Source organism: Durotheca rogersii (assembly GCF_024521655.1).
Source record: "Durotheca rogersii strain YMJ 92031201 chromosome Unknown GGS23scaffold_1, whole genome shotgun sequence".
NCBI classification, from domain to species: domain Eukaryota; kingdom Fungi; phylum Ascomycota; class Sordariomycetes; order Xylariales; family Xylariaceae; genus Durotheca; species Durotheca rogersii.
In genome coordinates, this window is record NW_026251232.1 from 1,941,273 (window position 1) to 1,964,238 (window position 22,966).

Consider the following 22,966-nt stretch of genomic DNA (forward strand, 5'->3'; position numbering starts at 1 on the left):
TCTGGTTTTATATCACCTACCACAGGTTAGCACACAACGTTAGCTGTTATGAGACCTGCTCACCTATCTACTTCCTCGCATCAGTGCCCACTGCCCTGCAAGGCTGGCGATCACCACAGAACCAATACGAGGTCGGTAGGTAACTTAGACGCTCGAAGGTATTCCGTGTTTCTCAAATACCAGCCTACCTCGTATTTGTTCCATAACCACCCCGAGTGCCTCAGCAGTACGAGGTAACAGAAGACGTACCTACCTTATGTACAGTAGGTACCTCGACTATAGACAGGCACCACCTTATCAGGAGGTAGGTACCTGCTATGAGTACATCAGAATCTCCTGGCTTTACTTGCGTCTTGCCATCTTGGAAAGAGCGGGCTACTCCCGTGGCTTCCCTATACTCACGGGTACAGCCTCACTCCAGCAACATGGCAGGTGCCGCGGGCTACGCCTGCCGCTTCCGCCCCTTCAGCCTTGCTCTATCTACCTCGATCTCACCTGCGTAAGCTCTTTTGCCTCTCTAATGCACTTTATCCTCCCACCGATACATCCATCGACGAGCACCCCGAACGGACAGAACCAGCCCTGCAGATTACCTCCCGGACATCCTGACATATGCCTGCTTCCTAAGCAGGTCAGCATCAGCAATTCGCAGACACCCCGCTCGGACATTCGGCCAAGCAAGGTGAAGAAGGATTGGTGGCCACCAAATCGCACAGCCCGGCGGCAATAACATGGCCGCCACGACCGCCAAGACCGAGCCGACTGGTGGGCGGCCTCGGCAGCATAGTGATGGTGCGAACCTCGGGACGGGTGACCAGGTTCCCTCGCTGGGCGATGAGCACCCCGGGCCGAGCGACGGCATCTCCCCTTCCGAAACCGTAGGCCCTGCTGATCCAGACACAGCCGTGGTCGCTGAAGAGACCCGGGATCCTCAGCGAGACGCCGAGGCCAAGCCGAAGAAGAGGAAAGGCAAGAAGAAGAAAACTGGCGCTGCCTCTCGCAAGAACGTCACTGGCTTTGAAGGCAAGTATCCCTTCCCTTCGCGGCCGCGTAATCCGGGAACCTAGGAGCACAGCTGATAGTGTCGGGACTAGAATTCTTCGCCGATGCCCCCATGACCCCCGACGAAGCTGCCAACGAGAACAACATCTATGATAGGTAAGCATGCTCAAGCCCGCTTCAGGGCCACCTGATTATGCTGACATGTACGCAGTTCGCGCAGTTTCGCTGTGTAAGTATATCATCTCCATAGCTGGGATGCTGGTTTGCGAAACGAACGACTAACCCGCGCAGACGCATTGAGGAATGCATTCAGCGATACCGTGCTAGCCGCCGCATGGACAATGAACGTTCCGTGCTATTCGACAAGTACCTCTGGCTCGGCGGCATTGACTCGTCGCCGCGCCAATTTACGGGTGCTGCTGAAGACGCCGAAGCTTTGGCGGAGGCCGACGCGGACCAGATTCGTAAAATGACCGCTGTAGACTTCGTCGGCGGCAACGACGAGCGTTTCTACAACTCGCAAAACAGCGGGGATTGGTTCGTCGACTTTGAGGGTATTGTCCGAGGCTTCTTGTATGTAGGCGCTGCGGGAGTTTGTCTCTTCATACCCATTTGTACTAACTGTCAATAGGTCCCGGACCGTCCTGAGCATGTACTTGTATGATGAGAAAGCCATCAAGATGGCCGCGGACCTTGTCAAGAATTTCCTCAACTATGTCCTGGTGCACAATGCCTGCCCCGAGTATCTTGACGACTTGATGGCTGCGAGAAACATCTGCAGCATTGCTCCTATGGAACTCCGCTCTACGATCGAACTGTTCCGCTCGCTTCCCGGTGCGTTCAACACAGCTGCGCGCTCGCTCTTCTGCGATAGACGAGTGGACAATCTCGAGGTGGCCGAGAATTTTGATCGGCTGGTCACGTTCCGCGTCGCGACCCTCGTGTCGCCGTATCGCAACCAAGAGATCGCGGCTAATATCGCCAAAATCGAGGACCCTAGCACCATCCATGTGGTCAGTACGAAGGAGGAGACGTACGAAGTACTGGAAATACTCCGACCAACTGACAGGGGCATCATCACACTGGTAAAGGAGCAACTCGAGCAGTCTGGTCACGGAGGCAAAGGTGAGCTAGCCGGAGTCCTTAAAGTGAAGCCTTCGGCTATCGAGTTCGGTTTCGACAACATGCCTACCGTGGACGAGATCAACCTCAGCAAGACAGAGCCTGAAGAGTTCCTGCTTGAGAACGACCTGCTCGTCAAGTTTGAGAAAGGGATGAAGATCAAGGCCATCGTATGCGAGCTTAACGTCGGCATCCGCTTCATTAAGGAGGTCCTAGACGTCCGCGCTTCTTTCGACCTGCTTCTTCCGCAAGCCTTGATGGAGAACTGGAAGGACCCAGTCCCAAACGAGCGCCCTGCGCCATCAGCCACGAGCGCGGAGGCTGGCGAGGAGGCTATGGATGACGATGGTGATGACTAGACAGCTCTGACCCAAGCGCGATGTCGGGTTTGCCGCGGGGTAGTGGTGGATAAAGAGAGGAGGAAGAGGAAGAGGAGGAGGAGGAGACAAGGAGAAAGGAACTACGCTTTTACTAGACCGACGAGGATATAAAGGGACCCCCTCTGCAATGCGTTGACGAAAGGGGGTGTTGTAGATAACAGGCGGAAATATGTGCTTTCCTAGGCGCTACATGGATTTGCCGATACCCACGTAGACAACCGGACAGATAGGCTCGCCGCGAGGCAGAAACGAAGACGCGATGCGATTCATTCCGATGATCTAGCGGAGAGGTTGCGAGGCGATTCTTGAATTGATAGTGATCGTGAAATGTGCTGGCGCTCTCTCTCGCCTTCGCCTTCTCGAGGATCGACGAGGGTCGAGCGGATGGACGTCGGTCCTGTCACACGGCTGCCCTGTCCCCCTACCTGCCCAACTCCCCTAGTATAAGTATATATGCTATCGCTTACCATATTTAAGTCGAAATTAGTATTGTGTGCGTGTGTGATGTGTGTGTGCGTAGTACGTGTGCACACACCTCGCCTCTAGCCTTGGTACGCCCAAAGACCATTCCAGGCTTGCCCAACAACACGCGAGACGCACCCGCCCGCCTCTGCGGCCAAGTATACCGAGATTCGCAGCCACCGTAAACAATATCTAAGCATGTGTACCTAGGTAGGTGGGTAGGTCGGAGGTAGGTTATAGGAGGGTAGGCGCCTCCGCTTCTCAACCAACGACTAGGGCCACGACATGTTTCAAGCCTCCCCCCCTCCCCTTCCCGCGCCACCACGTGGGATCGTGATCGTGATACTGGCCTTGCTCCCTTACTCGCAACAGCCCCCCGGCTCGCACATTTGCGTAGGTGTACTGAGTAGATAGGTAGGTAGGTGGGCGGATTGGTCGGGTTAGGTTTCGGTGTGGGGGGTTTCCGTGCCCCGTCACCCTCTTTTCCGTCTCCAAGGCTTCCTCCTGCGATGAGTCCCGATTTGTGGAAGGCGAGTTATCAGTTGCCGCCGGCGGGCATCGCAGCAAGCTCGGCCAGGTCAGAAGACGGATTTCGTATGCGTCGTACTGTCGGTTGGGAGGTTGAGCGTGGGCGTGGCCTGCTGGAGCGCCGCGCGGCTTGGCGCACGGCACGCACGGCGAGAAGGGTGACGGCTGATAGGGTCGGGGAGGGGAGCGCGAGCAGGCAGAAGGAGGGTGCCGGGTATAGTGGCATTGCGCGGTATCAGCAGATTATAAGAACGTATAAGCCTTGGCCATGTAAGGTAGACAGGACTGTTATCCCGCGCCAGCGTGCGTGATTCCGGGTGGGAGCACAGATGCGCTTGGGGGTTGGCATTCCTCCGACTTTATTCTCTCTCCCTCTCCGCTTCTCCCTCTTTCTCGTCTCCTCGCTCCTCCTGCCGCGCCGAGCCCGCGCCGCGCCCTGGGCTAAGGAAGCACGGTAGGCCACCTACCTAGGACGGGTTAGGGACCTCTTGACTTGCTCGTCCTACTTTCTGGGCTGCGTCGGGGGGCGGTATTTCACACGCACCTCAGCAATCTGCGCGCGGTCGGCTTTCCGCAGTCAGCCTGTGCGTTGTAGCGTAGCGCTGCCTTCGCTGCCTTCGCTGCCTTGGGGGCGTGATCGACCTGCCTGTTGGCCCTTTTCGGAGGAGGGATTGCTTCGTATCCCCCCCTTCTCTTCGGTTTTCAGTCAGTCCGCCGCCAGCCAGTCAGTCTACTTGTACGGCCTTGTGCAGTCGGGCGAGATAGGAAGATCTGACCTGTAAGTCATGCCCATGCCCGCCTCCTACACGGGCACCGACTTACACACCCCTTACATAGGTAGGTAGGTCGGTAGATGCCCGCACACAACATATATACATACCTAACCTGCCTGTCCGCCTTACCTATAACATAAGGCCTTGATACAACACATTCTGTGCGCATGGAATCGGTAACACGCTTACCACATCTACAGGGGGTAAATATTGCTCTACAACGTACAGCACTACAGGTCTCACGTTGTATTCTGGTGAGGCTCTATCCTACTACACACATCGTAGGTATGTGCTACATAAGGCTGTGCCTGTAGGTAGGTGACACGCAGCACTCGTCTGCGTCGTATGTGTCGGCCTAGGCGATATACGCTGGAGAGGGTTATTAGGGATGGGAAAACACCGCAGAGCGTAGGCTATCATGGCGTGGACACCCGGGGGGGGAGAGACCAGGGCAAGTCGGCGAGCTTCCATACGAATGCGAGTCCCTCCACTTCCCCCAAGACCTTGGCGGGTTTGGCAGAGGTCATGTAGAGAAAGGCACAGTTGCAGGGCGTCACGCGTCATTGGCCTGACCAGTTTCTCGGCACGGACCGAATGAAGAATGGGTTGTGGATTTTGGCTGCTGTGGTTCTCTCGTCTATGGTCGAGAACCTCGTCCTTTTTTTTTGGTCTGCCTCTCGGCCTCCCGCTCGGCCTTCCGCTCCCTCGCCCGCGCCCTTTTCCTATCCTCGATATCTCGTTATTATTACCTGCCATTCCGCGTTCCCCCCCCTTCTCTCGTCATCGGCCAGACCGTCTCTTCTCCCACCGTCCTACCGTCCTGTCTTTTTGCACCCCGAGCCTCGCCCTCTCTCCCCTTTCTTCGCCAATTGCTATGCTGGCGCCAATCCGCCTACCGATGTGGAATTGAGCGGGTGGCACCGCCGCTTGACGATCCCTTCCTACGTGCGACACGGCCGAATCACTACACCTACATTACAAGACAATCGGCGCTTACCTTGCTCTGCCGACATTACCCACCCCCCGAGGAAAGACATACGTACACACGTACGAGCACGGAACGCACGCACGCACGCACGCACGCACGCACGCATACAGGCACACATCACACATCATACATATATACCTACGTACGCCCACGCGCAACAACCCTGGAAGTGGCAGTTCGGAGCGAGGCTGAGACCAGACGTAATCCGGCATACGTGCGCACACCTGCGCACACCTGCGCACCATGGAGACCGGGCGACGATCCTCGCCGGTGGTGAGCCAATCCTGGCAGCGGGCCAAAATCGCCCTGCAGTCGCTGTCGCTGGTGTGCTGCGTCGTCGTGCTGGGGCTCGGGGCGTTGATGACGGGGGGGGAGAACGGCGGGACGGGGATCCTGGCCGTGACGATCGCGGCGGCGACGGCGGCGTGGACGCTGGCCGAGCTCGGCACCTTCTTCGTGCGGCGGCGGCGGCAGCAGCAGCGCGGCGGTAGCGGCAGCGGCAGCGGCATCCACCCGGGCGCGCACGTCGCCATGCAGCTGGTCATCTTCCTGGCGCTGATCCTGACGCTCTTCTACTCGTCGATGCTGTGGCGCAGCGTCCAGCGCAGCCTCGCGCCCTGCAACGACTGGGCCCGCCTCCCGAACGACCCTGAATGGGCCGTCCAGACCGTCGAGATCGTCAACGACCGCGGCTACCACGGCCGCTCCTCCAGGCTGTTCCACTGCCCCCAGAGCTTCCGCGACAGGATCAACAACCCGACGTACCGCGCCTGCGTGCAGGCCGTCATCGCCTTCTGCGCCCTGCTATGGTGAGATTTTCTTCCCCACCCCCCTTCCCACCCCCTTGTATTTTAACGTCCTGGTTTGTTCGCGGAGAGCTTGGATTGCTGACCAGCGAGCAGGGTCATCCACTTCTCCCTCTTCGTGCGCGCGTGCGTCGAGACGCAACGCCGGAACCGCGACCGCCCCACCGTCGTCGCTATGTATCCGCAAGCACAGTGGCCGGCGCCCTACGGTCCCGGCCACCCCTATGGAGGCGGGCCAGCGCCGGTGAGCGAGGTGCGGTATAGATGATGACGGTGACGACGACGACGACGACGACGAATGCGAACCTCTCTACCCTCCGCCCTCTGCCCTTCGCCCCTACCTCCCCCCATTAATTCTATGTAATTATACGTTTACTTTTGTGACCTAATTTTGGCGTTGATGCGGTGGGGATCACGGGCGGGGGTTATCGCGCCCTCTTACGCTCCCGTCGGTCTTAACGCGGCGCCATCCTGTGCAATCGGTTGACTTTGGGGGGAGGGCGAAAAAGTCGGAGGGGGATTTCTGCTGCCGCGGCTGTTTTTCGCGAGATACCTAAGACGAGGGGGATCGGTTACGACTGGACTGGGTTCATCCCGGTCCATTGGGGAAGCATAGGGAGCGGCCGGTCGGGTGCCGCGGGGAAAGACAACCCGGCCGTCGAACGATACCGGGGGGACGAGGTCGATTGTAGATGATTATGGCCGTTCGATGCAGATAAGCAGCTCTCCCCTTCCTAGAACAACGAGGTGTCTCGTCGCTGGCCGAGATTCAGGCGGCGTAGCCTAGTCTGCCACGTCCGCGCCTTTCGCGGAGAGGATGCCAAAGCGATAATGAAAAAAATGAGAAAGCTTCCGGTCGAAGTTGAAGTTATGCAAGTGGGCCCGAGAGGCTCCATTTCGGAGTAGTATATATACGTGCGGTATGGTATGTATGGTATGACCTTGCGATCGGCGAGAGAAAGGGGGGGGTGGAGGGGATGCTGGCATGGTTTGATAGCTGCTGTAGGTATTTAGTTAGGCATGTGAATCATTACACTGCCGTTCAGCAGGTAGGCTACCTACCTACCCTTGCTTCACCTGTCTAAGGTCGGGCTGGGGACTGCAAGTTAGCGGGAGCAATGCAAGTAAAGAGAAGATTACGAAGCCTCGTTCAATAACCCTTCGTGTCAGTCACCGCAGCTCTCTACATTCCAGCCTGTCTACATTATCAGCCTGCTACCCAGTCCATCGCGTGGCGGGGGTGGGGTTATTTAAGCCCTGAAACAGGTCAGGCACTGAGAGCCGGTCAGTTAGGTAGTGAATTGCACCCGGAACTTCCCTCTATCACTTGCCCGACCACGCACCTCAACATCGGAGATTTTACCCGTGGATGACTTGCACTCCCCGAAATATTCACTTAGGAAACTTTTCCCTGGTCAACCAGTCGACTGTTCCCCCTCCTTGAGATAGCGGAACGCAACAACGACAATATGGTATCTGAAGCCGCACCGTCCTTCCTAGACCCCCCGCATCGCCTACCTCGCTGATCATCGACGACGGTAACAGAGCTCCGAAGCAAGACTCTACTCCTTCTCGCAGGCGACGAAGGATCACCTGCGCAAGTTCCGTCTAGGCACGTCGCGGGCGAGTGGGCCGCAAGCCGTTATCTGTATGTACGTCTCGCTGCTTCTGTCCGGATGGCGCAGCTCCCGCCAGTCCTCGCAGAACGATCAAGCGGCAACCAGATGGCTAACAGGTGGCGGACGGGCTAGATTACATTGACAAGAAGACGTACGAGATCAAGCAGGATGAAGATAAGGTAGTCTACAAGTCCCTGGACGAGATCGCTGACGACCTGCCCGACAACTCGCCGCGCTATATCCTATTGAGCTACCCTCTCACTCTCGTATGTCCCCTCCCGACCATCACCCTGCACGGCAGAGCTCAGCATTCGCCCGTCTACGCTCCCACATTCTAACAACCAAATACTCGCTCCGTGCTGCAGCCGTCCGGCCGTCTGTCCGTACCCTACGTCCTGCTGTATTACCTGCCCAACACGTGCAACGCCGAGAGCCGCATGACGTACGCTGGTGCGAAGGAGCTGATGAGGAACACGAGCGAGGTTGGCAAGGTGATCGACATCGAGAGCGCGGAGGACTTGGCAGATGTCCCAAGCAAGTTGGCCGTCGAATAGGCTAGGGTGTGTTTATGAGACGGATTAGGGTGTGGTTTGGACAGCTATCGAGAGCGCCATCATGTCACGGCGATGAGGAGGCGGGTGGACAGGCAAGCAGGCAGCGACGGCTTGCTGGCTTTACTTTCTTTCTTGGCTATTCTCGCATCTTCTCAGTCATCGGGCAGCACTTGCCCCGCGTCGAGGCCGATCTCGCGCGCAACACCTCTTACGACGGCCTTCAGCGCTTTGCACGCCGGGCTGTCGGGGTAGGACTGGAAGAAGCTCTCCCCGTAGTCGCACGCCATCCCTATCCTCGGGTCGAGCGGCACCTCGCCTAGAAATGGGATGCCCATCTCCTTCGCCAGCGCTGCGCCTCCCCCCGTGGTGGCCTTGAAGATCTGACTCTCGTGCGTGCATTTCGGGCACACGAACCCGCTCATATTCTCCACCAGGCCTAGCACCCGTATGCCTGCCTTTCGGCAAAAATCAATCTCTTTCCGTACATCTAGCAGTGCCACCTCCTGCGGCGTCGTCAACATGACGGCGCCGTCAATGCCGCTCTCTTTGAGGAAACTGTTGACGCTGAGATGCTCGTCGCTCGTGCCCGGTGGCGTGTCGACTAGCAAGAAGTCCATGTCACCCCACTCCACCTCTTTTAAGAACTGTTTGATGAGCCCATTCTTTTTCGGGCCACGCCATATAATGGCATCGTCGCGGTTCGGTAGCATAAATTGTATACTCATAACGCCCAGGTTGTCGGTGACCCAAACGGGCGACCAGCCAGTGTTGCTGATGTGTATCGTCTCCTCCTCGACACCCATCATCTTAGGTATGCTCGGGCCGCAGATGTCGGTGTCCATGATGCCGATGGTCATGTCATCGTTGGTAGCGAAAGCATGGGCTAGCAGGCTCGTGAAGGTGCTCTTGCCCACGCCCCCCTTGCCGGACAGCACGAGGATCTTGTGCCGCACACCGGCTAGGCGCTGCGAAATGAGCGGTATGTCTGGGTCGGGGCCCTTTGGCGCCGACGCGCATATCGCCTGGTTGGGACATCCGGCGCACGAGTCGGCCTTGCCTGCCCTCTCGGATTCGGGACCTGGACAGTGCTCGGGTTCGGGGGCGACGAGCTGCGGGCGCGCCTTGAGCGGGTTGTCGAGGACGTCCTGGACAGACTCGGGCTCTTCCAATGAGGGAGCCATCCGGTTAACTGTGTCGTATCTATTCCCCGCTTCCCTAACTACGACCCTAAAAAGAAAATGGGTATCGTGGGTATCGTGAAGAGGCGAAGCGGAAATGGCGGGATTTATCCAACGAAGAATAAAAGAACAAAATCGGGGCAACTCGCAGATCATTCGGTGCATGCTGCTTAGAAATGTACGGGAGAAAGAGGCAACTTACCAAGGCGGGTGGGAATAATCAATAGGGGATTGGTTGACGGAGGCCAAGGCGGCTTATCGATAAGACAGCGACACCGGCGGCACCAAGCATTTGGCAGGTAAGTTTTGTCTGGGTCCAGGCTGGATAGGTTGCTATCGCCACTAGTTCCCGACACTCTGACCACGTAGGAATGGGGGTTGCACTAGGGAGTATCGTGAGCTCCACAGCGTCGAGGTGCCTACGGTGGGCTGTCCAATCCCTCGCGATGGGCGGCAGTCGTACCTCGCCTTGCAGTTCCAGCCTCCACGTACTGACGCGAGCCGAACCGTTCCATAGAAGCGCGGACAAGCCCAACTCTCTTATTCGACGAGACAACAACAGCGAAAACAAGACCGAGGGCAATCCGATGCGTTGACACCGGTTGCATGGCACCAGCTGCGATGGATCTGTTTGCTTCCTCATTCTTTTTTCTTACGAGAAGACGCGTGTAATACCTACTGTTTATCCGCTCCGCCTAAATTAACGAAGGATCCTGGATACCTGCATGGGGGGGACGGGACATATCTCACAGACATACCACCTCACAGACATTACCTCACACTGACATTGGGTACGCAAGCACACAGACATACACAAGAGCACATTTTGTTGGCCCCCAGGAGATTAGAGAGTTGCCTGCCTAGGTACCTACTAGGCATAGATGGGCGTTACCTACATGATACGACACCGAATACGCATGTGTTGCGTTAAAACAACTGCTGTGCCAGATGCCATTCGCGTAACAGACGAGTCTCCCGGAAATCCAAAGGGGTATGCAGAATGCATACATACGTCACAATGGAGGGGTAGATATGTAATAAAGCATCGATTACGCCTTACGTACGCTATGATGAGGTTAGGTACTGCGACGGGGCAGGGTCTGCGGTAGGTACATCAGGTGGCGTACACCCACCTCTTGGGTGCCCATAGGTTAGGTACCTCCATTAGGTACCTAAGATATACACATATCTATATACCTATGTATACACTTATCCGGGTATATTAATACCGGGTCATTACCTCCCCCTTCTTCTACTACGTACTCGTCGCTGGCGAGAACTTCCCGACCGCGATGAAAACACACGTGATTGTGCTCCCGCACTTGTGTTGACTGTGTCCATGAGTGCAATACATACCGTCCAGAGATCCACGCGACGTGCCGACAATCCATCCCATTCCTGACCACGAACGCACTTATCCCTTCCCGGTGGGACCTCGCAGAGCAGCAAACCCAGAGATTCCGTCCGACCAGCTCCCAATCTTGACAGCCGCCCTATTCCACCCGCCACCTCCATTCGACATCCACACACCACGTATACCACACAGATGTGCATGCGCATGCTTCGCCGCTGAACAAATATACCCTCCACTCGTCTAGGCGTGCCCTCTGGGAGACCAATCGAAGGCCCCTCGGATGAGCCGAGAGTCGAGGGCCATGGCTTCCCCCGGCCGCTCGAGATCTCAGCAGAGGCTGGGAGAATCCAGAAATACCGCCTTCGACGAACGTGAACTCTTGCACTCGTTGAACAAGCTCACCATTGAAACCTCTCCTGCCACGATTGCACGTGGGAGGGCACGCTTATCGCCGTCACCCAGCTCGACTTCGCGTTCGAGGCCGACAACCTCGCGACTATCGCCCGTGTCCCCCGACAGCAGGCCCCCTTCCCGTAGCCCGGCGAACCGGTCAAGTTCGAGGGGTCTCGGACCACAGTCCCGATCGGCAACACCAACCCTCCTCCGCAAGGCCTCGATGAATTCGCTACACTCGTCCAACGGGGTCGCCCCGGCTCGCGCCCTCTCCCGCCGGAGTAGCTCTTCCCACCTTTACTCGCCCTCCGTCGCGAGGTCGCCGTTGCACGCCTACCCACGGGATACAGACGACCCCAGGGACCGGCCGGTGCCGACGGCAGCTTCGATAGCACAGGCGTACCTGCGGAAAGAATTGGAATTGCTTCACGGGCCCGCCGCCAGGAATGGCCCGGAGACCGTGGTTGTCCTGCAGGATGCCTGCTACGGACACCGATTCGCTCGGCCTCGCACCAGCAAGGCGATGCTTAGTACCATCGTCGAACGCCCCGAGAGGGTCCAAGCCGTCGTTCTGGGACTATCGATGGCGTACGTTCGACTCGGAGAGCGGCACTGCGACGGAAAACATGCCATCTATCCCCAGCTTGATCCCACGTCGATCACTGATGTTCCCTTTCGCATTCACAAGACCGAACGCACGCTCCCGCTGACGTCTACTGTCGTGACGAACGTCCATGGAGCCAAAAAGTGGATGGAGGAGCTCAAGATCATGTGCGACTCCGCAGAGACGAAGCTTGCCCTAGACATGAGCGAGCTGCATAGGCCCGAGATGAATCGTGGGTCGGACGCAGGCGCCCCAGAGAAGTTCCACGACGGCGACCTCTACCTCTGCTCGGAGTCCCTGGACGCATTCGAAGGGGCGCTCGGTGCTGTTTGCGAAGCCGTTGATCATGTCTTCTCCGATTCGTCTTACAAGCGTGCCTTCGTCGCCGTACGACCCCCCGGCCACCATTGTTCCGCAACCCACCCCTCGGGTTTCTGCTGGATCAACAATGTCCACGTCGGCATCATGCACGGCATCCTTACCCACGGATTGACCCACGCAGCCATCATCGACTTCGACCTGCACCACGGAGACGGGTCGCAGTCCATTGCGTGGCAACATAACAGGCGGGGATTGCCCCGGAACGTGGCCGCCTGGAAGAGAACCTCAATCGGGTACTTCAGTCTCCACGACATCAACTCGTTCCCTTGTGAGCAGGGCGACGAAGACAAAGTTAAGAACGCTAGCCTGTGTATCGAGAATGCTCACGGGCAGACTATGTGGAATGTCCATCTGGACGCGTGGAAGACCGATCTCGAGTTCTGGAAGCTGTACCGCACCAAATATTGTGTCATCCTAGAGAAAGCCCGAAACTATTTACGAACGCAGGCTGAACGATACCGCAACTCTGGTCAGGTGCCTAGGGCTGCCATCTTTTTGTCTGCCGGCTTCGACGCGAGCGAGTGGGAGGGTGAAGGAATGCAACGCCACAAGGTCAATGTACCCACAGGATTCTATGCCCGGCTTACCCGGGACGTGGTAAACATAGCATCCGAAGAGGGGCTGGGTGTGGACGGCCGAGTCATCAGTGTCCTCGAAGGTGGCTACAGTGACCGGGCCCTGTATTCGGGTGTGCTCAGCCACTTGAGCGGTCTAGCCGGCAACGAGTCTACGTTGCCTAGAGAGGAAGTTCCCGGGGGGCTCGCCCACGAGATGGGCAGCAGGATCGGATCCTACAGCAGGCGAAACACGCTCACGGATAGCGAAACCAAGTTCAAGACGGCCGAGTTCCCATTCGACCCAACTTGGTGGTCTGCTCCCGAACTCGACCGGATGGATGCTACCTTGGCCGCTCCGCCACCGGAGCCGGTCAAGAGGATTCGGACCTCGACGCCCGGAAACTACTCCTCGCCGACGCAGTCGTCGGTAGCCAAGGCGCTAAACCCGGCCAAGTTCCGTCAGAGCTTAGCAGGGTATTCGCCCTCTCCCGTACCGTTCTCGCGACCGCCGACCCCTCCTCCCCCGGATGTCTCCTGGGCCACTGCCGCCCACGAGCTCAGCAAACTTCTCATACCCAAAGACCGTCAAGTCGGTAGCTGCACGTTTGAAGACTTGAACGCCGAGGCAACCAAGGCTAGACGCGAACGTCAATCTTTACTATCGCTGGCCGATTCGATTGACGAGGATTCTGTGGTTCAGGCACCCGTTAGGAAATCTCTCCGAGAAAGGAAGCCGGCAAGGCCGGCTCCTGATATCGAAGAGACAAGGACGCGTAGGAAGACCGTCGGCGGCCCTCCGGTCCTCGCTACAGAAAAGGTACATAGCACCAGCACTTCCTTCTCGCGTTGCAAACGGATAACTAACAGTGATCTGCAGGCCGTGGCTCGAGGAATTCCAGCGCAGAACGGTCCAAAGTTGGCTCGGCAACCTAGTAGACAGTTCAGTGGCGCGTCTTCATTAGGAATTAGCGACGTGGTTGGTGCAATTCAGAGGCCTAAGACCTCTCTGAGCACCCGGCCGGACACGTCGATGAGTGTTCGAACCGAGGCCCCCAGCTCCTCGCTGAATATCAGGAAGACGCGGGCACCCGCGCCTCCTAAAAAGGAACCCGCTCGAGCCCCGAAGAAGACGAGGCCTCCACCCACCCAAACCGATTCGAAGCCGGAACAGGTAGACTCAGCTACGGTCTCCGAGATGGTGGTTGATAAACCAGATGAAGCCGTCTCCATGCCAGCCCCGAAGCCTCCAATCAGTCAATCCGAAACGGCGGCCCCAGTCGCTGCAGATACCACAAACGATTTTGACAAGATCACAAATGGTATGAAGAGGATCAGGATCAATGTAGTAACCAAGGAGATGAAGGAGGCTAGAGCAAAAGCCGAAGCGGAGAAAAGAGCAGCGGCCCAGAAGGCTTCGTCTCCTTCCGCTAAGAATGGCACTGCCGCACCCGTCAGAACAGGGCGTGTATCGTTAGAATCTAGGACGACCGACACAAGCAGCCCAGACATTCTTACTTCGTCCGGGTCTGAGCGGCCTAAGGCGGTCTCGCGCAACCCAACGATACCCACTATCAGGACGCCTCGGGAGTCGAAGCCGATGTCGCCCCCTCCTAGCTCTCCAGTGCAATATTCTCCGGAGGATACTCGCACGCCGGGCCCTCAGAAGAAGGCTCAGACTCCTGCTGCCAGCACGCCATCATTCCCGTTAAGCCCAGGCCGGAAGGGTGGTCACGGCTTCACCTCCACCTCGGACATTCCCTTCGCGTCGCCGCCAGCCCAGGAGCCGTGGTCGGCGTCGAGGGACAACATACCACCAACGTTGGCACGGGCGCCCATCAAAGCCGACACGGCCGGCAGGGGGGTGTAGGAAATTTCCAACTCACTATTGCGCAACCTGTCGACGTCGATGTTTCCACTCTCGATTTACGAAGGAGCCGACTGATCTGGGTGCTCGTCGTCCCCGCGGGCGTGGAGAGAGGCTCGAAAGAGATGTACGTGGAGAGAGGGGAAGGGAAGTGGAGTAATGGGGAGGTGGGGACGGTAGAAAACGGCGTTTATCAAATGATGCCCAATACACCTATGATGTCCAATCATGGATTGTTGAGATTTGCCGTTTTGTTGTTGGCCAATCCTTTTCAGTCGGTTTTGTTGGTGGATGTTGTTGTTTCAAGACGGCTAACCTCGTCTTTGTTGCTTCTGTTGCCGCTTCTACTGCTACTCCTACAGCAACTCCTAATTCTGTCGGCACTTACTACCTACTTACTATTCCTTTTACTACCTATTACTTACTTGCGACAACAACTACTGTTAAGATACCCTCAGGATTCTTGGTCTCCTCTCGACTCGGGTGCCGACTTGATTGGACTAATGTGGTCAGGAGTAAAGCGAAGACTCGTATTTGTTGTGACTTTATACTACTCAATCCGATGACGGCCAACCACACTAACGTGGGTAAGCACCAAGTCTATCTACGGGGAAATATTCCAACCCTCGTGTATGCGATCCCCTCGTTACTTTTGCGGTACTCATCCTCATGCACGAGCCATCCGAGTCTAGTACGCCTACACCTGTATCTAGTCCGAGATTACGAAGCAGTTTCGTTCACGCGTATCCCGCTACGAGGCCTATAGAGACACAGACAGACAACTGCACATGATAGTTACACACATCTCGATACGCAGGGAACTGGACAAGAGACTCCTTTTCATACGTACGTGGGCCAATGCCATCCTCTATGATTTCCGGTCTCCTCCGAAGTTGAGTTTTGTATCTTGAGATCGAGAAAATCATCCGCTACCACCCACAGGCGTTGCTTTTGCGTCCCGTCTTATTATACATCCCCCCTTACACAGCCCTGGGTGAGATGCGTGGGCTTAGGGGATGGGCGGTGTCCACGTTGAAGCATCATACGACGGCCGCTTACGGCGCCCCTAGCTAGGACTTCTCTTCTGCGTGGAGTGGACTGATGCGGATTGTCTCCTCGCGGTTTGTTTGCTTGATAGAGACCTGTTACCGGATGGCCGTCAACTTTGGGTACCACGGTCTATTTATATATAGGTATATTATACCGTTGTCTGTATGAGCAGGTGATCCCGATTTTTGTAGTTAACGATTTTCATGTATTATGTCTTGCTTGCTTCCATATCCCCTGTTTCGCCCCCATCCTCCCCTTTCTCGGGCATTCCTCTTTTCTCCACTCCCTCCGCTCTCCTTTCACTTGTTTACCTACTCTTAACCCCCTCCAAGGGTGGTGATGATAGGAGACTATTATTAGTCAGCCCTGGATTTAATATAGGAATCGTATCTCCGTCTCTGCGTCCGGACGGAAACAGAGGACCTTCTAATGCCGAACAGCAGAAGTAGGTCAGTGCGAATCATTTCCAGATACGAGCTGCTATTCTATAGTAGACGAAAGCCAACGGACATAGAGCTATCGCTCGAAAACGTGGTGTGTAAGGCGTGTTTTCTAGAAAAATCCTCCTAGTCATTTCCGGTGTGCAGTGCAACACTCTACGCTGGGAGAAATCGTGACGGCCTTAGCAGAGCTTGGCGGTATTATGGGCTAGATTTGATTCGGTCGTCGGCGCACAGTAAACCTCTTCAGAATATACACCGTTGCAGTAGTCTGCGACTCGAGATGACCGGTAGCCAATGGCGACATCCCCTTCTCCCCGCCTTGGTTGACGGACGCCCTGCTCGTCAACCCAAGGGCGCGCTCCACCTTGGTTGCATGGCTAGCATGGGTGGCTCGGCTTGCTATCAGCAGAGAACCGGAGCGAGTTGGTGTGCCATCACGACAGAAAGCCAGACGATGACTCCTGCTTTGCTTGATGACCTCCATCTTTCTGCCTCCGGTTCGACGATAAGCGGAGGAGCGGTGGACGTGAATCAGGTCGGTGACGCTCGTTACCGGAACTCAGGCGCAGATCTAACCCGCAAAGGAATACTCATATCGCGTGCTTTAGCTCCCTCCCGCCCCCCTCCAACCGCTCTCGTGCTTACTTGGTCTCTGATGAAGAAGCGAGTCCAACCTCGCCTACACCCGTGCCCAGACCGGCTTCCTTTTTGACTCATCCTGACACGCCCTCTCTTGTCTAATTTATAATTTTACCTTCTCCCGGAGCTGCTGGTGTCAGGTCGGATGTGACCAGACTGTCCGACTCGCACGCCCTTCCGTTTTAGCCAGCTGCTTGGAAGGCGGAAAATCGCTTGGCAGTAAGCCAGGCTCTTTATGACCACTATCGAAGAGGACGAGATGGAATACATCAATTGGGAAGCTGCCGCCGCTGGCACCGGCTTTGAGCCCATGATCACATCGGAGGGCGTAACAGCCCCTATTCTCGCCCCCGTTAACACCGTGGCCGGGTCCTCCAGCGAGCCCAATATGGATCTCGTGTTTGAGAATGTCGAGGGCGACGATTGGTCATACTGGGCTCTCGAACACTTCGAGGCCACTCAAGCACCCCAAGATATCGACACCTCGGCGGCCCCAGAGCCGGAACCGGTGGCGAATTCGGCATTGTATTGGGAGACACCGGAGGCGCCGTGTACCAATTGCGCCCTGGGCGGCTATCAGTGCAAGCGAATCAGAGAAGGTAAATATAGGGGTTACTGTACGAGCTGCGTGGCGCTCCGGCGTGAGTGCAGCTTTGGCCCCTCAGTTAATAACCTGACCGCCGAAACGGGCGCGACCTTTCCGGCAAACCCCTGGCCCGTAATGGGAGACAGACCGGAAACGTCTATCGTCCTGGAGGACGAGCTGGCGGCCATGATCACGTCAGCTCCGTCCATGCCAGGTCTGTTCGCGACGGCAGACGACGGTCAGTCCTCCTCGAGGCCTCAGAATATGCCCAAGATTGGAGCGCGGTTCTCTCGCGAGTCCGTTAAGGTTCTCAAGAACTGGCTGTCGACCCACAGCCGACACCCCTATCCTACCGAGGAGGAGAAAGAGGGCCTGCAGAAGGTCACCGGCCTTAGTAAGGTGCAGATCACCAACTGGTTGGCGAATGCTCGCCGTCGCGGCAAGGTCCAACCAACTCGAGCGACCTCGCCCCACGTCGGTCGAGGATACGCCCAAGCGATCGATATCCCGCAGCGGAGGGGCATGCCAGGCTTCTTCGAGAACATGAACCCCTTGCAGAGATGGGCGAACTCCCCGCCCGAAAACGAACCTGCGTCTGTTGCGGCCATTGCCAGAGCCGTGTCGGCTTCTTCCAACTCGTACTCTCAAACATCTGGATCCGGCCGCAACAGTCCCTTCATCTCCAACTATTCGGACGACGGATCGAGCAGATCGTTGTGCAACCAATCTTCCGCCAGCAGTTTGGGAACATCCGGCTCTAGTGGCGGTTCGTTCGCGTCCGCTTACTCCAACAAGTCCCACGGGTCCCTCGGCTCAGTGCCGTCATTTGTCCGAACCCGAGGACGACGCCGCCGGAGGAGAGCCCCCCCGAAGCGAACGGACGAGAGTTCCGGCCAACCAGTCAAGGCATTCCAGTGCACTTTCTGTACCGAAACCTTTAGAACGAAGCACGACTGGCAACGCCACGAGAAATCGCTGCATCTGTCTCTGGAGCGGTGGATATGCTCGCCAGACGGACCGAGGGCGGTCAATCCCGATAATGGCATACTCAGCTGCGTCTTCTGCGGCGAGGCGAACCCAGACGACTCGCACGTCGAGTCTCACAACTTCTCGAGCTGCACCGAGCGAACGCCGGAAGAAAGGACGTTCTACAGGAAGGATCATCTCCGACAACACCTCAAACTCGTCCACAACGTCAAGTTTCTATCGTGGGCGATGGACAAATGGCGAGTAGCCTCACCCGAGATTCGGTCGCGATGCGGTTTCTGCGGCGTTGTCCTCGACAGCTGGACGATCAGAATAGACCACCTAGCCGAGCACTTCAAGACAGGTAACACTATGGCTGATTGGAAGGGTGATTGGGGTTTCGAAGCCCCCGTTCTTGAGATGGTGGAAAACTCCATCCCACCTTGTGAGAGGACTGTAGCTCTCCCCAACTTCAGCTTGCTAATTCACATTGCAGATCTCATTCACGACGAAAGAAACACCCCTTTGCCGATCGTAGCTCATAGCTCCTCTCAAATGGCATCGAGGAATGTCTACGAGCTCCTCAAAGTAGAGCTCGACTATTGGATGTCGAACTACACCACAGACAATGGCAACCCGCCAACCGATGCCGAAATACAACACGAAGCTTGTTGCATTATTTTTGAAGCTGAAGCTGCATCGGAGCACCTAGGAGGAGGGACACCATCGTGGCTTCGTGATCTCATTATGTCTTCGGAAGAGCAGACCCGGAATGCTGCCTTTCGACCGATGCGGGGCCAAGGCCGGATATCCTCGCCACGCGTCAACGGCAATGGCGATGTATTCGAGAACTGCCAGTTCGAGAAACAACTGCAGGATTTCGTCAAAGCCAAACAGCTATTGGGCCTGACGGCGATGGATCACGAGCTTCAGGTCGAAGCATGCCATATCATCGGGCGGATCGAGGAGAAGTCCGGCCTTCCAGTAGAAGGCGTGGCGAACTGGCTGCTACGCCTAATCAACCAGTCTGCAAAGTGGCTCCAGGCCTTCAGACAGAGGGCACATCTCCCGCGTAGCGAGGACTTGCAAGATGTCGACCAGAGGTCGAAAGACCCCAAGACCATCGACTCTACCGTCCACAACTATAGCAGACTCGACCGGGAGCTCGGAGAATACCTTCAAGAGCAAAGGTCGCTGGGAATTGAGCCTAGCAATGCTGACTTGCAGCGAAAGGCCCGCATCATCATCTACGAGCTAGACGACGAATGGAATCAGACGGCCGCCGACGATAAAGATTGGATTGAGTGTTTCCGGCAAAGATACCCACGAGTGCATGCCACTCCCACCACTAATGCTTGGGTCGGCTCTCCAACCAGTGGCAGACTACAGTCACCACTCTCGCAGAATCTGCCCTTCGTAAGAGATTCGGAGTACTTGGGACCTCTTCTGAACGATACGGCACCCTGTCGAAAACAACACGCCCGCGACGATGGCGGCAATGCCAAGCCTTTCGTCAAGACCGGCCACTTCTTCCTCAACGACGCGAATTGCTATAACCGCCTAGCTCGAGGCCTTACACGCTACGTCAAATCCACGATGTCCCCCAACAACCCCAGTCGGCACGTGCCGACCGACGAGGAGCTCCAGTACCAGGCCCGGTGGCTAGTATACGACGAGTGAGTCCCCCCTTCCCCCCCCCCGCTCTGCCCATCCCGAGACGCGAGCGGTCGAGCTAATGTCGGCGCCGTGGCGGCGTGTTAGCGACGACCCGTGGAACCAGACGGCGGCGGACAACTTCGAGTGGCTGCAGCGGTTCAAGCGGGACGCGGGGATCCTGCCGGCGGAGAGCGGGCCGGGGCTGGGCATGGACGCGGTGTCGTGGGCGCTGTCGCAGGGGGGCACGGGGTTCGCGCCGCCGTACGTGGCGCCGAACCCGGCGGCGCAGATGGAGCCGTTCGCGGCGGCGCCGGCGGTGTTCCTGCGCGAGGGCGCGCGGCGGCGGTTCGCGCCGGCGGCCAGCACCGCGAACCGCTTCCTGCGCAGCTTCACCCAGCGCTACCCGGCGCCGGCCAAGGTCTTCTGCAGCCGCGAGCTCGAGAACGGGCTGACGGCGTACGTGCGCCGCGAGGTCGCCGTCGGCGGCGCCGCCGCCTTCCCCGACGACGACCAGCTGCGCGACCGCGCCCGCCAGATCATGGCCATGCAGCGCACCGCCTGCGACGACCCCGTCCTGCTCGAGCGCTTCAAGGCCGCCGTGCGCGAGTCCCTCGGCGCGCCCGAGGCCGCCGCCGCCGCCGCGGGCACCGACGGCTCCGCGCTCCGCCTCGGCACCTCCGCGCCGCCCTTCGCCTCCAGCCTGACCGCATCCCTGGCTTCGGCCACCGCCGCTACGGCCACCGCACACGCACCCGACCCCTTGCTAGCGTCCGACCCGTTCCTGGCGCCCGACCCCTTGCTGACGTCAGACCCCATGCTCCTCGAGCCCGATGTGGATCTCGACCTGAACCTGACCGAACAGGAGATGAACGATATCCTGCGGGGCCTCAGCCCCAGCACCGGCAGCGGCGCGCCGTCGAATTCGAGCCCTGCTGGCGCTGGCGCGCCCGGCTCGGCGCCCGGCGCGGGTCGCTGATCTCGGCGCGAGGGGAGAGAGTGCGTGGTGGCTGGGGGTATAATATATACCCCCACACACACACATATATATATATGAGTATACACATCTAATCGTTACGATGGCATAGATACCATTTGGGAACAGTAACATAAAGAATTTGGAGCTTACATGTATTGTGTATTACGAATCTATGTGTCGACGGGACTAGGAAGTTGACAGGCGGTGGAGGTCGCTGTTATTATGCCTGCCACTTGCCTGCAACTATTAGTCGGGAAATATCACAAATCAACTCCTTCATAGCTTTCGATCTTATCTTAATTTTACCTCTCTATTGTGTTTCCTATCACGCCTTGTGCTGGCGTTGGCCACCTTCAACGATAATACCGCTCGTATGATATGGGCTTTGCGCTCCACACGACGCCCCAGACACGACCAGCACAAAGTTGACTTGAGCTCAAAAGACTCATTCGCCGTCCTTTATTAGGCCGTATGAAGATCTCAACAGAATTACCTCATCTTCTAGACTTCTCCGATTTCCCCGACATTAGCTGAGGTTGCTCATGGCACCTATTCACCGCACATACATGTAAAATTCAAGAATCGCCGACGTCCCGAAGCAAGATTCCGTCAGGATTTTCATCTGCGTGATTTCATCAACAGCAAACTTCTACTTGTGGTGTTAGAGGGCCTTTTACTGAAATTTGCCTCTTAGTTGCCGTTGATGGATAGGAGAGAGATGGTGAGTCTTTTTTTACCCGGACTTCTTTTCTTGCTTTACCTGCGAGACGATTTCTCAGCTGTCGCCAAATGCGCCAAGAGACTTCTCACTGATACTCCTTAATCATTGCTGACAATGGGCGAATGCGGCATCCGGGCCAATACAGGTCGTGGGCGGCGTTAATATTGAAGCGGCGAAGGATTTTGGCTGCCGAAGGCCACTCTAGGGATCCCAAACCAGCCCCGGAGCGTGGGCTTTAGCGGTTGTGGCCGCTGTAGAGAGGTTACTCCGAATGCCGTCTCAGACCACGAACATGAATTTCCCCGCTACGACAAGTTCTAGAAGCAAGAAAAAAAAACACTCACCAACCTTTCAGAAACGAGGCTGTGAGAAAATAATTTTTTCCGTCTTTATTATTCTCTAAACGCTGAGATAAGACCCGAAGCTCTCCAGATATTACCATCCCGTCTAATTGGGAACCGTGCTGATGCACGTAGGGTCTTACACTGGCTTCGCTTATGGATTATGCCTAAGAGGCCTTGTGTGTGTGACTTCGCTTCGCTTCCACCTGAAGTGCGAAGCCTCGAATGGGATGGCCGAAGGGGGGCAGGTAATCAACATGCCGATGTCTCGAGCTGCAATGATGCTTCATTGAGAAACTGCCTGCCTGTAAACTCGTCTCAGCCTCACTGAAGGTCAGCATGCTTGGGCTACACCAATAAATGTAGGTATTGCGGTTCTCGGGCGTCCTAGGTATATTAATCGGTGACGGTTCTGGCCCCCATCCACAGGCCCACGCATATAAAGAAAGCAAAACCGGCGGTGCTGCGGTTCCATTAGGTATTTGGCCATCGTTAAGAACATGTCCACACCAGGGTCACGCGATTCCTGCGTGTTCATAAGTGTTTGTCAGCTTCTTGGGCTATTGTCGATCTGGCTCTTTTGGTTCAACACTCGAATTGTGAATATTACTAGCTGATTCTAGGTACGTAGATTATTACTGCTCGTAGCTGTACTAGACAATAAGAGACCAGCGGCGGCATGATGGGGTGATGCGGTAGGTCGGCCGGCAAGATCCCATTTGACAGGTGCGGCATCGCGGATTATTAAGTAGGTGTATCCCGGAATCGACGCCGACGACCTTACTGATCGAGCGCTCGGTCAGCTTACAGCTTAGTCGTCGGTCAGCACTGGGCCTCCTCCTCTCCCTCCCCTTTCTAACCCCCTTTGGTGGTTAGATTACACATGGCGAGAAGGATCTGCAGATGAAGCTGGACCAAGGAGATTTGGTGGCTTTTTGTGTTATCGATGGAACACGATAATAACCGTTATGTCGGACTTGATCGGCCAAAGCGCCTGTTATGAGAGCCACACAGATAGCGAAT

The 22,966-nt window shown here is 56.7% G+C and overlaps 7 protein-coding genes across 7 annotated transcripts; 6 read left to right on the forward strand and 1 right to left on the reverse strand.

The window, feature by feature from the left end:
- Nucleotides 1-731: 731 nt before the first annotated feature.
- Nucleotides 732-3,224, forward strand: GGS23DRAFT_609049 (Argonaute siRNA chaperone complex subunit Arb1-domain-containing protein; the record flags this gene model as incomplete). Its single annotated transcript, XM_051520247.1, has 5 exons — nt 732-1,050; nt 1,095-1,158; nt 1,214-1,231; nt 1,294-1,575; nt 1,634-3,224. The coding sequence occupies 5 exons, from the start codon at nt 732-734 to the stop codon at nt 2,481-2,483; spliced, it is 1,533 nt and encodes a 510-aa protein (XP_051377083.1). The 3' UTR covers nt 2,484-3,224.
- A 1,012-nt stretch (nt 3,225-4,236) lies between these two features.
- On the forward strand, nt 4,237-5,827 carry GGS23DRAFT_26766 (uncharacterized protein). Its single transcript, XM_051512412.1, has 2 exons — nt 4,237-4,272; nt 4,468-5,827. The coding sequence occupies exon 2, from the start codon at nt 4,862-4,864 to the stop codon at nt 5,744-5,746; it is 885 nt and encodes a 294-aa protein (XP_051377084.1). The 5' UTR covers nt 4,237-4,272; nt 4,468-4,861; the 3' UTR covers nt 5,747-5,827.
- A 1,417-nt stretch (nt 5,828-7,244) lies between these two features.
- GGS23DRAFT_24892 (glia maturation factor beta) lies at nt 7,245-8,310 on the forward strand. Its single transcript, XM_051512243.1, has 4 exons — nt 7,245-7,533; nt 7,607-7,709; nt 7,813-7,946; nt 8,046-8,310. The coding sequence occupies exons 1-4, from the start codon at nt 7,531-7,533 to the stop codon at nt 8,232-8,234; spliced, it is 429 nt and encodes a 142-aa protein (XP_051377085.1). The 5' UTR covers nt 7,245-7,530; the 3' UTR covers nt 8,235-8,310.
- A 76-nt stretch (nt 8,311-8,386) lies between these two features.
- On the reverse strand, nt 8,387-9,415 carry GGS23DRAFT_592150 (nucleotide-binding protein; the record flags this gene model as incomplete). The annotated part of the gene is made up of 1 exon (XM_051517845.1): nt 8,387-9,415. One exon carries the CDS (start codon nt 9,413-9,415, stop codon nt 8,387-8,389), a length of 1,029 nt encoding a protein of 342 aa, XP_051377086.1.
- Nucleotides 9,416-10,925: 1,510 nt separating this feature from the next.
- Nucleotides 10,926-14,848, forward strand: GGS23DRAFT_24996 (Arginase/deacetylase). Its single transcript, XM_051512256.1, has 2 exons — nt 10,926-13,518; nt 13,579-14,848. Exons 1-2 carry the CDS (start codon nt 11,047-11,049, stop codon nt 14,566-14,568), a joined length of 3,462 nt encoding a protein of 1,153 aa, XP_051377087.1. The 5' UTR covers nt 10,926-11,046; the 3' UTR covers nt 14,569-14,848.
- GGS23DRAFT_26684 (uncharacterized protein) lies at nt 14,451-15,757 on the forward strand. The gene is made up of 2 exons (XM_051512401.1): nt 14,451-15,080; nt 15,279-15,757. Exons 1-2 carry the CDS (start codon nt 14,691-14,693, stop codon nt 15,474-15,476), a joined length of 588 nt encoding a protein of 195 aa, XP_051377088.1. The 5' UTR covers nt 14,451-14,690; the 3' UTR covers nt 15,477-15,757.
- A 1,066-nt stretch (nt 15,758-16,823) lies between these two features.
- On the forward strand, nt 16,824-21,305 carry GGS23DRAFT_26578 (uncharacterized protein). The gene is made up of 3 exons (XM_051512397.1): nt 16,824-18,694; nt 18,746-19,925; nt 20,011-21,305. Exons 1-3 carry the CDS (start codon nt 16,933-16,935, stop codon nt 20,879-20,881), a joined length of 3,813 nt encoding a protein of 1,270 aa, XP_051377089.1. The 5' UTR covers nt 16,824-16,932; the 3' UTR covers nt 20,882-21,305.
- The last annotated feature ends 1,661 nt before the right edge of the window (nt 21,306-22,966 follow it).

Coding starts and splice junctions, on each gene's coding strand:
- GGS23DRAFT_26766 (XM_051512412.1), top strand. CDS start 4,862: ATGAAGAATGGGTTGTGGATTTTGGCTGCTGTGGTTCTCTCGTCTATG.
- GGS23DRAFT_24892 (XM_051512243.1), top strand. Junction 7,710..7,812: donor TGGGCCGCAAGCCGTTATCT/GTATGTACGTCT, acceptor CGGACGGGCTAG/ATTACATTGACAAGAAGACG. Junction 7,947..8,045: donor TGAGCTACCCTCTCACTCTC/GTATGTCCCCTC, acceptor TCCGTGCTGCAG/CCGTCCGGCCGTCTGTCCGT.
- GGS23DRAFT_24996 (XM_051512256.1), top strand. CDS start 11,047: ATGAGCCGAGAGTCGAGGGCCATGGCTTCCCCCGGCCGCTCGAGATCT. Junction 13,519..13,578: donor CGGTCCTCGCTACAGAAAAG/GTACATAGCACC, acceptor AGTGATCTGCAG/GCCGTGGCTCGAGGAATTCC.
- GGS23DRAFT_26684 (XM_051512401.1), top strand. CDS start 14,691: ATGTACGTGGAGAGAGGGGAAGGGAAGTGGAGTAATGGGGAGGTGGGG. Junction 15,081..15,278: donor TTGGACTAATGTGGTCAGGA/GTAAAGCGAAGA, acceptor ACCTGTATCTAG/TCCGAGATTACGAAGCAGTT.
- GGS23DRAFT_26578 (XM_051512397.1), top strand. CDS start 16,933: ATGACCACTATCGAAGAGGACGAGATGGAATACATCAATTGGGAAGCT. Junction 18,695..18,745: donor GGAAAACTCCATCCCACCTT/GTGAGAGGACTG, acceptor TTCACATTGCAG/ATCTCATTCACGACGAAAGA. Junction 19,926..20,010: donor CGGTGGCTAGTATACGACGA/GTGAGTCCCCCC, acceptor GCGGCGTGTTAG/CGACGACCCGTGGAACCAGA.